At 48.6% G+C, this 12,158-nt stretch overlaps 2 protein-coding genes across 3 annotated transcripts; both read left to right on the top strand.

Annotated features, from left to right (window-relative positions):
- The first annotated feature begins 12 nt into the window (after positions 1-12).
- Positions 13-2,445, top strand: LOC144053064 (5-hydroxyisourate hydrolase-like). The gene is made up of 4 exons (XM_077567083.1): positions 13-81; positions 566-721; positions 1,400-1,535; positions 1,803-2,445. The coding sequence occupies exons 2-4, from the start codon at positions 591-593 to the stop codon at positions 1,890-1,892; spliced, it is 357 nt and encodes a 118-aa protein (XP_077423209.1). The 5' UTR covers positions 13-81; positions 566-590; the 3' UTR covers positions 1,893-2,445.
- Positions 2,446-2,821: 376 nt separating this feature from the next.
- Positions 2,822-10,235, top strand: afg3l1 (AFG3-like AAA ATPase 1). 2 transcript variants are annotated; one of them, XM_077568231.1, is made up of 16 exons: positions 2,822-3,075; positions 3,904-3,988; positions 4,100-4,197; positions 4,678-4,827; positions 4,904-4,978; positions 5,118-5,242; positions 5,316-5,586; positions 5,880-6,017; positions 6,581-6,734; positions 6,841-6,948; positions 7,377-7,502; positions 7,592-7,702; positions 7,771-7,886; positions 7,944-8,144; positions 8,225-8,419; positions 9,280-9,421. In XM_077568231.1, the coding sequence occupies exons 1-16, from the start codon at positions 2,962-2,964 to the stop codon at positions 9,289-9,291; spliced, it is 2,079 nt and encodes a 692-aa protein (XP_077424357.1). In that variant the 5' UTR covers positions 2,822-2,961; the 3' UTR covers positions 9,292-9,421. The 2 variants fall into 2 exon arrangements, with proteins under 2 accessions (XP_077424357.1, XP_077424356.1); XM_077568230.1 differs by having other exon boundaries at positions 2,823-3,075; positions 9,386-10,235.
- The last annotated feature ends 1,923 nt before the right edge of the window (positions 10,236-12,158 follow it).

The raw sequence follows: 12,158 nt of genomic DNA, 5'->3' as shown, positions 1-12,158 counted from the left end.
ACGACCTTTGACAGCAAACAGTGCACGTCTGGCCGTCACGCACCAACGGCACAGTTTGAGCAGCAGACGACTCATCAGCAGGTAAACACACTTTTTTACTATTCACCTATTTGGATCTTGGTCTTGTTTTCAAATGGACTTCTCGAGGCTGTCAATTCGTCTTCTGTTGTTTTCGTGCGCTCGTTCGTGCCACGCTTTCATTTCGGATTTGGCAGCAAAAACGATCAGAAATGTTGTTAAACGAATCTGAAAAACCAAGAACAAATGAAAATGTCATTTCTTTTGTGCTCCCTTAATGAACACTCGCAGCAATAAAAATATGAATATTTGACTTTTACAAGATGTTGGTTTAACGTGAATTCAGAGAAAAAATTGTCTTTTTTGGGGGGGGGGGTTAATGAATGTGTTCATGTGGAAAAAAAGCTACTAAAACTGACTTTTAACAACACAGCTGCTTTATTATAACCACTTAAAGTTTTTCACATTTCGCTTCACACAACATTTGCTGCCTTTCCTTTTTGTATGCGTGTTGATTTGCCAACGCATCCATTGACGCTTTCTGGAGGCGGTTGCTGTTGCTGCGGTGGACGATGACGTCAGAGCGCAGCCCGCTCACCACGCACGTGCTCAACACCAGCGACGGCGTTGCGGCCGCACGCGTGGCCCTCAGCCTGCATCGACTGGACTCGCAGCTCAAGCTGTGGAACCTCCTCAACGTGGGGTACGCCGCGCACCCCGCGACACGCACACGCGGCTCCCTCTAGTGGCACACAAAAGAATCACATCAAGGAAATGTTCCAACATGTCGCGGTGACTTTTTCTTCAACCGCGCAATACATTTACGTTTCGTCTTTTACTACTTTACCTCAATACAATTATATCTTCTTCTTTTTTTTGAGTACATTGATGGTGGTAGAACATTTTTTTTGCATGTTATTGAAATCAATAGTAGATTTTTAAAATGAATTATTAGTTCACCGTTAGATGGCGCAAAATTTTACACACTGAAGGAATACATTCAATGTACAGAATATTGATTTTTTTTATTTACTGTACATAAAATAATTCATTTAATTAAAAAAATAACAAAATATATTCATAATAATGATCCAAAAACAAATGAAAGCTAATCTTTTTTTCTTTTTTTTAAACACATGCTTGGGCTGGCTCATTCATCGACTTCATTAAAAAGAAAAATGCAGTTCAATTGCGTTGTAAATTGTAAACAGAAAAGGAATAAATAAATGTGGACTGAGCAGTTTGAGCGGCAAACGTGCAAATGACATTCAATTCCGTCGTAAAATGGTTTGTTGGGACATTGTTTGCCTCCTGGTGCGATGCCGTCCACGTTTCCAAGACATGATTCTCTTTGTTTGTTTGTTTGGATGTCCTATTTCAGGACGACGGACGAAGACGGACGCTGCCCGGGTCTCATCAGCCAGGAAGCGTTCGTCCCGGGGATGTACAAGTTACGCTTTGAGACCGGCTCGTACTGGACCCGCCTGGATCGAGACTCCTTCTATCCCTATGCTGAGGTCACATTTGCAAGGAGACAGTTTTTGCCCCCCACCAATTAAAAAAAAAACAACAAAAAAGACCTTTTGTCCTATTTTAGGCTTGGGTAGGAAGCCAAAGAATTGACAGCTCATTCTTTGGCGCTCACTGAACTGCACTTTTGTATGACTTGAGGCCAATTTGAACCGAGTTCCCAATCTTGCGATCTCAGGGGTGTTGAGCTTTTCGGCTTGAGTGTCGTTCATAACGATTGTAATCATCTTTCTATCCACGTGTGTGTACCACAGGTGGTGTTCACCGTCACCGATTCAATGCAAAACATTCATCTGCCGCTGCTCATGAGCCGCTTCTCCTACAGCACGTACATGGGAAGCTGAGGACCGCTGACACGCACACGCACACGCACACACATGAAAAACAATACTTTTTTTCTGTTTGCCATGTCATCAATAATACATATTGATGAACTTGGATTTGGAGCCACCACAGCAGTGTGTGCCACTGACCCAATTGTAAACTTTGATGTTGTGAGTGAACACACGCCGTCCGAGGGCCAGTCGGTGGCCAGGGTTGACCCCGACAGCGACAGGGGGCCACCCATGTGGACTTGGTTGCCCCCCCGCTACGAGCATCAAGTTACCCTGCTAATCATGTGCTGGCCATTTTGATTTTTCTAGTCAACAAATGGGCCACATGTTTTGCAAATGAAGCCTACAAAAGTATGTAAAATTGTACAATTGAATTGAGTTCTCATTTTCTCTTGTGATTATTGATAATTAATTTACTTTGAAACAATCAACCAATTTTATTTTATTAAATCAACTAGTTTTAGAGAGGGGAAAACGTGTTTTTTTGTGTCGTGGCCTTCACGCTCACAGATGACACGAACGTATTGTTTTTGTGATTGTGCTGACAATAAATATATTTCATTTAAAATAAAGTTTTATTTATTTTTATGTATTTTTTTTTTTACTTTGAATGGATTGATGTTGTAGTCTGGGTATTAAAAAAAAAAAAAGCACAGTCACGTTTTGTTGCGTTTCAGGGGCGGGCGATTCTTTCTCTCCACCAATCAGGGATAAGTTCCACAATGAGGTTCCCTTGTTGATTTGTTGGTGCCTGGTCTAAATGAAACCAGGTTAGACTAGAATAAAATCTTAATATAATTGTACAACACATAAATATGTTGTAAAACAGCGAATAATCAATGAATAATCATTAAAATAGCTTAACGCGGCTATATATGCTTTTTATTTCTCTATTTCTCGTCAGGCGTCCGAGTAGGCCACCCCTCGGGTCTTTGCCTGCTTTCGGTTGACATTTGACGTTGCTCCTCGTTCAATAACAGCACAACGATGAGCTAAAGAAGGCGAGCTGCGTCTGAGCAACTTCGACCTTTTGTGTGCTCCCGTTCGCTCGGAGCTCGCACGGAGCTCGCACGGAAGGATGTCGCCGCTCTTGAGGCTTCTGTCGGCGGCCGCTCGGCCTCTGTGTTGCCGGGCTGCCCTTGTCGCGACTCGGCTGCGCTTCGTCGGCGGATCCGCGCGCTTCGCCGTGCCGGTAATCGACTCTTGGCGCTTGTTAGCGGACTTTTCTGTTTCTGTTCAGAAAGCATTTGCTTTTTCTCATGCGGTGACTTCATTTGGAGAAGCGATGTGTCAAAGTACAGGGACGGTCAAATGTCTCCTTTTGCTCCCAATGGCTTCACATTTCGCAACAAGGAACGAAACGAAGCAACTTGAACGTACACGACTTGATGAAATGTGAGGGCGGACGTTTCGTGTCCATGAAGCGAATGACGGATGATTTCATCTCAACTTTCTTCCCCCTCCTTCATATGCACTTTTGGACGCCAGCAACTCGTGACATGCGATCGTGTCACATCTCACTTCATTGCGCACCACAAGCAAATAAATCAATAGATGTGCAAAAGTTGTATTTCCGACTTGGCTGACGTCACTGCCAAGCGGACGCAAGGCAAGCAAAGTGCTGACGTAACAGCTCATTGATGTGGAAGGTCACGTGACGTCAGCGTGGTAGCTCATATGGAGAAATGAAGAGCTGCCGTCCTTGTCCCGATCGTTTCTTCCCGTCATTAAGCAGAATTAGGAAGGAATGTGATAGCTCATGAATGAAATGGAATTCGGTTCCACGCTTGTCTTCGGGTTGGCAGGCAGTCCAAAGCGTGACTGTAGCTACTAAATATCCAGATGTTGTTGACAAACGCCGTTGAAGGATTTTGTTTGAGTTCACATCTCGCGCTTCAGCTTTAAAGATTGGATGTGCAACTTCAAATCAAACACATTTTGTAGGATATTAGAATACATTTGTTATTCTCTGCAGATTGCGTCAAGATTTGAATGGGTCTCGGTTCCGTTTTCTTTTCAGAGCGCGTGTCCACCCGCGGCCAATTTGGTGTCCACGCGCAGCTTCCGGCTGGCTCAGCGACGTCTTTATTCCGGCGAACCCAAAGGTGAGCGCCCGCCTGGACGCGATCCGGCGCGGACGTCTTGCCGTGTCTGGCAGCTGCAAAAAATGCCTTTGAGTACATGAAAAAGTCAGCGGCTTTGTTTGTGATTTCCAGATGGCAAAGGAGAAGGCGGAGGAGGAGGACGAGGAGGACGGGCGGGAGGCGGCAAGAAAGGAGGAGCAAAAAAGGACTGGTGGAGTCGAATGCAGAAGGTTCGGCGCATGAAATCCGTGTCATCTTTGATTGCGTCTCGGCCTCAGCAGACGGGAAAGCGCAGGCTTGCCTTCGCCCCCCCCCGTTTCCTTCTACCTTTCACACAGCGTAGTGACCAGGAAAATGGGTGGCGTTGATAAGCAGTGTGAAAAGGGATCATCGTTTTTCAACCATAATAGCATTTGAGAGAACATGTATGAAATGGATCTTATTTGAAAAATGGCAGCAAAAAGAAGAAGTGAATCACAGAGGCAAGTTTAAAAACACAACGTGTGCAAATGTTGGATTTTTGCCAGGAGCGCGCGATGACGTTCGTCTCGGGAACCAATTTCAATATGTGACGCATTTGTTTGCAGTCACGCCGCATGTCAACTTGATTCAAATGTGCAAAATATGCCCGAAAATAAACAAAGACGCCAGATGACGACTCTCAAGTGAACTTCCTGTTGATGTTGCGGCACTTCCTGTTTGTTGTTGAGGGCGACTTCCCGTGGGACGAGAAGGACTTCCGCTACCTGGCGGTCGCGGCGGCCGGCGCCGCCTCCACGCTGCTCTACTTGTACTTGCGCGACAACGGGCGCGAGATCAGCTGGAAGGACTTTGTGCAGCGCTACCTGGGCCGCGGCGTGGTACGAACGCCGTCCTGCTTGGCCCGCCACGTTGCGCTTGATGGCCACTTTTTTCTTTTTGCGCGTGTGCGTGCAGGTGGATCGTCTGGAGGTGGTCAACAAGCAGTATGTGCGCGTCGTCCTGTTGCCCGGCGCGGACGCCGCCGAAGCGGTGAGGTCACGGACGGAAGCGATGAAGGTTGAGCTTCCGCGTGGATATCTTTTCTGTCACTTTTTGACCTTGATGTCCTCATTTTGGCTTGCGGCCCAGCTCTTTTTGACCTTTGACCTGATTGTGATTGCGCGTGCAGAGCTACGTGTGGTTCAACATCGGCAGCGTGGACACGTTTGAGAGGAACCTGGAGACGGCCCACCTGGAGCTCGGCATGGAGTCGTCGCGCCGGTGCGCCGTGGTCTACGGCTCCGAGAGCGACGGGTGGGCGCCGCGCCGCGCCGAACCGCCGCAGGTCGCCCGCCCGCCGTTGCCGCAAGGTTTGTCTTTTGCGCAGGTCTTTCCTGATGAGCATGATCCCCACGCTGCTCCTCATCGGCTTCCTGCTGCTCACGCTGCGCCGCGGCCCGATGGGCATGGGCCCCGGCGGCGCCAGGGGCGGGCCCTTCAGCATGAGCGAGTCCACCGCCAAGATGATGAAGGACAACATCCAGGTCAAGTTCAAGGACGTGGCGGGCTGCGAGGAGGCCAAGCTGGAGATCCTGGAGTTTGTCAACTTCCTCAAGAACCCGCAGCAGTACCAGGACCTCGGAGCCAAGATCCCCAAGGTACTTCCCATCAAATCGGGTCTTGCCGGCATAAATCCCGTTTCCAGCCCAAGCCACAATTGTGTACTTTGAGACGACATTTGAAAAGACGGCTTCGAGTTCCTTTCAAACGCATTTCGCAGGAGACAAAAAGCATTTGAAGAGAATATGAAAATCAATCAAGCGATGTTTTCAATCCGTTCTTTGCTTTTACTGTCGAAAAAGAGGACGTGAATGTAAGTTTGTTGTTTTGGTCCAGATGTGCGCATAAACACAATCCTTAACACGTCCATCAATTGCGTGTCTTTTCGTAGGGGGCCGTGCTGTCCGGACCTCCCGGTACCGGCAAGACTCTTCTGGCCAAAGCCACCGCCGGCGAGGCCAACGTTCCCTTCATCACCGTCAACGGCTCGGAATTCCTGGAGATGTTTGTGGGCGTCGGCCCCGCCAGGGTGAGCGCGGGAGGCGGGACGGTGCACCTTCAACAAAGACAGACTTGACTCGTTGAGACAAAATTCAATTCCATTCTTTCATTCTTTATAAAAGATGAAAGGGGACAGAAAGGAGCCAAACGTCCGATATCTGTCCGATATCGATATCGATATCGATATCGATATCGGCACACAAAATAAATGACCGCAAGCAGTCGACATGTTTTCAAGGTGACAATTCAAGAAAATGATTCAACAGCATGACATTTCCGCAGCACAGGTGATGTCATCTTCAGCAGGTGGGGGGAAAAAAAGAAGACTTTTTAAAGGTGTTAATGATTTTTGGATGAAAAGTGACGTTTTGGACCAAATCCGATCTCCTTCCTGTTGAAAATGCGACAATGAGTCCAACGTCTCCCTTTGAACGTATCCTTGTTAAATGATCCTTTCAAGCTCAAATAGGACAAAAGTGTGACTCGGGCCACCGTTATTTAACCGGCAAATATCCCTTTGAGATTGAAAGCCTCGTTTTCAACGGCGTCCTGGCCTACGGGACGCCGCTGACAGGAAGGCTTGATTGACAGGTGAGGGACATGTTTGCCATGGCGAGGAAGAACGCGCCGTGCATCCTCTTCATCGACGAGATCGACGCGGTGGGCCGCAAGCGAGGAGGCGGCAACTTTGGCGGCCAGAGCGAGCAGGAGAACACGCTCAATCAGCTGCTGGTGGAGATGGACGGTCAGTGGGCGTGGCCGGCACGCGTCCTCACCGCTGGCGTCCTCTCATCGCTGGCGTCCTCTCATCGCTGGCGTCCTCTCACCTTGGCCGTCTTTGCCGTTGTCAGGCTTCAACACAGCCACCAACGTGGTGGTCCTGGCCGGGACCAACAGACCGGACGTCCTCGACCCCGCCCTCATGAGGCCCGGACGCTTCGACAGGCAGATCTACATCGGTGAGACGGCGACGCGCGGCGACTCGTGGGAAGGAAACTCTCTCTCTCTCTCTCTCGTTCTTTCTCTTTCTATACCTCTTTCTCTCTAACTCTTTCTATGTCTCTCTCTCTATGCTATCGCTTTCTCTCTCTTTTCTTTCTATTCTCTCTCTCTTTTGCTCTCACATGTGGCCTCTGTCATCCATTCTCACTCTGTCTCTCTGAAATTGTCACTCTCTCACATTGTACCCTTTCGCTCGCTGACTCTCACACGCAGACTTGCACGCCCTCTCTCTCGGCGCCCAATTGTCGCTTTTTCTCTCAACTCCCAAAACTCTCCCACGCCCTTCCAGGCGTGACACGGCACGTGTCAAGCAGCATGCAGTTAGCGGAAGCAGCCACCAGGGGGCGTCAGAGTAAAACCTGTGCTTGTTGTTGTTGGCGTTCAGGTCCTCCTGACATCAAAGGGCGGGCGTCCATTTACCGAGTGCACCTGCGACCCATCAAGTTGGACCCCAACGTGGACAAAGACATGCTGGCCAGGAAGATGGCGGCCGCCACGCCCGGATTCACCGGCACGTAACGGCGACGAGCGCACGTTAGCGCCCCGCCCGAAACGAAAGGTGACGATGAAACGTCTTTGTGTGTGTGCGTGCGCGCGCAGGGGCCGACATCGCCAACGTCTGCAACGAGGCGGCGCTCATCGCGGCCCGACATCTCCACCCGCACGTTCGCCACAAGGACTTTGAGCAGGCCATCGACAGGGTCATCGGAGGTCAGGTCGGGCCGCCGCCGCCGCCGCCGCCGTTTCCTTGCCTCCTCGTCCTCACGTTTGCGTTTCAGGTCTGGAGAAGAAGACGCAGGTTCTGCAGCCCACGGAGAAGAAGACGGTGGCGTACCACGAGGCGGGCCACGCCGTCGTGGGCTGGTTCCTAGAGCACGCCGACCCGCTGCTCAAGGTGACGTGATGCGGCGGAGGGTGGGCGGGGCTCCCGCTGACGCGTCTGGTTGCGCAGGTGTCCATCATCCCCCGCGGGAAAGGCCTGGGCTACGCGCAGTACCTCCCGCGCGAGCAGTTCCTCTACAGCCGCGAGCAGCTCTTCGACAGGATGTGCATGATGCTGGGAGGTCGCGTCGCCGAGAGCGTCTTCTTCGGACGCGTCACCACCGGCGCGCAGGACGACCTCAAGAAGGTCACGCAGTCGGCGTACGCGCAGGTACGTGCGCGCGCACGCACGCACATGCTAGCAGCGGGCCGTGTTTTGAAGGTGTCCCGTCGTGCGGCGGCGCCGCTCAGGTGGTCCAGTTTGGGATGAGCGAGAAGGTGGGCCAGGTGTCGTTCGAGCTGCCGCGCCAGGGCGAGATGGTTCTGGAGAAGCCGTACAGCGAAGCCACGGCCGAGCTCATCGACGGCGAGGTCCGCGCGCTGGTGGAGCGGGCCTACGCGCACACGCTCCGGCTGCTGCAGGACAAGAAAGACCTGGTGGAGCTGGTACGTATCGCAATATGGGACCGGGCAGCCGTCGCCATCTTGCTCCTCCCGGGAAACCTTTCTCGACATATTCTGAACGTTTACGGAATCCAAATTGATGAATATTTTATTTGCAATTTGTTAAACATCAACAAGAGGACTTCAGACATTTGACAACTTGTCTTAAATACATGGATAAATGATATACTTAATTCACTTGCGGCCATTTTCACTGAAGCAACCCCCTTTGCTCCCGGCTGTTTTGCTGGATTTGGACTGATTTTGCAACTACCGCACAATATTGTGTTCTATTGCTCTCAAAACATGGAATTTAGCAAAACAAAGATTAGAGTCTCTTCTTTCATCAGGAAAAAAAAGTATATTTCTATCTGTTTCCGTTTTGCAGCAATGAGCATTAAAATATAGCTCGGTTTTATCATTATTCACAAATCTGTTTAAAAACATTTAAAATAGAACCTATTTATACGTTTTTGGGAGCAAACGAGTTAATGATGTTTCCGCAAGGAATCATTTTTCTTAAAGAAAGAATTAGAACTAATTCAACCTAAGATGCCAAATCTAATATTAGGCTCGAAGGTCTAAGAAAAAGGGGGTCTTCAAAGCAGCACATACCGTCCACATTTTTTTTTTTTCACTTGTTAAAAACTGGTGACCACCCCCCCCCCCCCCCCCCCCCCCACACACACACACACACACACACACACAGCCCTATACTGACTGCCTATGAGCTGTGTATGTCTAATCTTTTAAAGTTTATAAAGTAGTCTGCTCGCGGGATAGGAGGAGCAAGATGGCCGCCCTGTGGCTTCAACGGCTAGCATGTGCGTGCATGGGCTTCGGCTAACCAGTCATATCTTCAGATCAGTGGTTGAAATCCATCAGCGGCATTATTTTCAAGATGGAGTGCAACTCAATGGACAAAAGTGGGCGTGGTTAGTGGAGTTGTGTGTCGGCTGGTGTGCTCAGGTGGGCAAGCGTCTGCTGGAGAAGGAAGTTCTGGACAAGGCGGACATGTTGGAGCTGCTGGGCCCGCGACCCTTCGAGGAGAAGTCCACGTACGAGGAGTTTGTGGAGGGCACGGGCGGCTTGGACGAGGACACCAGCCTGCCCGACGGCCTGCGGGACTGGAACCGCCCGCGGACCCACGCCAAACCCGACGAGCAGCCCGACGAGCAGCCCGACGCTCGCGACAAGCGGCGGGCCGCCGAATGAAACCACCGAGCGCTCGCGGCGATTGAAGGACGCGTCCGACCTGTGGACAGTTTCTTTTTTTCTATTTTCTTATTATTTATTGTCTGGAAGTCGCTGAGCGCGTCGGACTTGAAGCGCAAATGTTGTCAACCCTTCAAGGCAATTGAAAGCTTAAAGGTGACTTCTTCTTCTTCTTTTTTTCCATCCTTCCCTTCAAGGATCAAGAATTTTGGACATTTCATTTAGTTGTCGCGGTGGCGAAATGGGCTCGTTTTACGGGCGGTTCCGCCTCACGATGCGCCAGGCCAAAGGCGAGGCTGGATTGGTGTTGACGCTGCAGCACTGCTTACCTTTTGCTTTTGGCTTTTACTCAATTCACCCGAAGTGTCTTTTTGGCTCCGGAACGTCATCGTGTTCATGATGTTTGCTGTGGGGGGTTTCTTGACATTTGCTCCGCTGTGATGTCACAAGCGAGCAAAATCACATTTTCCAACTTCACAAATGATGATTCGGGGGACGTTTTCTCCACATGATGTCACCTTTATTCAAATACTGCATTTTTTTTAATGTACATGGACTTTGTATTTAGTGCTCCATTTTTCAAATAAAATATGTGTGACCGCCACTTTTTTTTGGACAATTTGAACATTTTATTTATTCAAGCTGTTTTGGATTCCGGATTCCAGAATCAAAAGTCAGTGACAAAACATTATTTACTGCAACAGAACATTCAATATACTATAAAATGGTATATATCGGGTGGGCAAACTTTTTGACTTGCGGGCCACAATGGGTTTGAAATTTTGACAGATGGGCCGGACCAGGAGCATTTGGACCTCGTAGCACAGTAATAAATGTACAACCCGATTTACTTATAGTGTGCACTACGGACTGCGTTTTTCAAATGTGCAAAATCCACATATTTAAAAGAGCTTTTCCAATAGCTTCATTTTTATTGTTTTAGCTCAACTTTTGCTGTGTTTTTATGCTTTGTAAAGTGACCTTGGGTGTTCTGAAAGGTGCTGTTTTTAAATGAAATGTATTATTATTATTATTATGATGATGATTATAAAATAGCCCTAATCCAGGTAGTACGTTTGCCTCAATGAATATGCGAGATGCGGCATTTACACACTATTTGGCAAAGTGGGAGCAGAAATGTAAATAGATTATAATAGCTCATACACTGTGATCTGTCAAACCTGGTGACTGCATCTATTATTAATAGATTTCAATTCAAGGCGTAAAGTTACAGAATTTTTTTCCATTGGCCCACCCATTTTGAACCCGGGCCCACAGTACGTGTGACACCTGCGGCTGCACGATAGCCGCTGCTGCCTGTCACGCGCTGAGGACAAAGCGCGTCCATCCAATCCGTCTCTGACCGCTTTTCCATCTCCGTGGGGGACGCATAGCACACGCGGTGTTTGTGCAGCAGCTCAAAAAGAAGCCAAAAGCCAACGAGGAAACGCTCATAGAAGTGCTCGCCGCACGCCCCGGGGATGTCTTCACCGATATCAACCGTCTCCTGCATGCGCGCTCCTCACCTCACCCATGACAACACGTAGAAAGACAATCTTCAGCTGTCAAAAGGATCAAAACACGCAACAGTGCCACAATGTTGACTGATAGACTGAACTCTTTGTCCCTGCTTTCTTTCAAAAAAGAATTGACAGATTCTCTGGACTATCAGGACATTATTGCTGTGTTCAACACAAAACCGTGCCGTCTCCTGCTGTAAATGTCCAAATCCAATAAGATAAGATCCACTGATTGTCACACCCACCTAAGTGGGGCGAAATTCGTTCTCCACATTTGACCCATCCCCTGAGGGAGCGGTGAGCAGCAGCAGCGCCGCGCTCGGGAATCAAGTGGTGATCTAACCTCCCAATTCCAACCCTTAATGCTGAGTGTCAAGCGGAGCGGCAAATGGGTCCCATTTTTATAGTCTTTGGTATGACCCGGCCGGGAATTGAACCCACAACCTCCAAGTCTCAGGGCGGACACTCTAACCACTCGGTCACTGAGCTGAACAAAAATATAAAAAAATTAAAATAAATAAATAAATAAATAAATAAATAAATAAAGTAAAAAAAAAAATAAAAAATTGAAAAAATAATAATGAATAAAATTAAAAAAATAGAATTTTTTTCTAGCCTTATTGGATAAGTTCGGCGGGCCGGATTGAAACGCATAACGGGCCGTATTTGGCCCGCGGGCCGGGTTTTGGCCATGACTGGTATATATTCATCCAAGAAAATAAAACGATTTGAAAAGGAAACAGATGTTTGTTTGTTTTTTTTGTGGCCAGATGTAACCCCCCCCCCCCAAAAAAAAAATGCTACCTCTCACTATCATGACTTTTTCTTGACTGAAAATGAATTTTTATGAACGTTTTCTTAAAAACGTCTAGTGACAGCAACTGTATAACACTTGAATGTATTTATTTGAGATGTTTTCAAAGCAGTTGCGATTTAAAAGGAAGGCGCACGTGCCCACAATTGAACTGCTTTGTTTAGTTGAATATGGATGACAAACTTATCACCTG

The sequence above is a fragment of the Vanacampus margaritifer genome, chromosome 6 (assembly GCF_051991255.1).
Source record: "Vanacampus margaritifer isolate UIUO_Vmar chromosome 6, RoL_Vmar_1.0, whole genome shotgun sequence".
Lineage (NCBI taxonomy): Eukaryota > Metazoa > Chordata > Actinopteri > Syngnathiformes > Syngnathidae > Vanacampus > Vanacampus margaritifer.
This window is presented reverse-complemented; position numbering and strand designations above follow the sequence as displayed.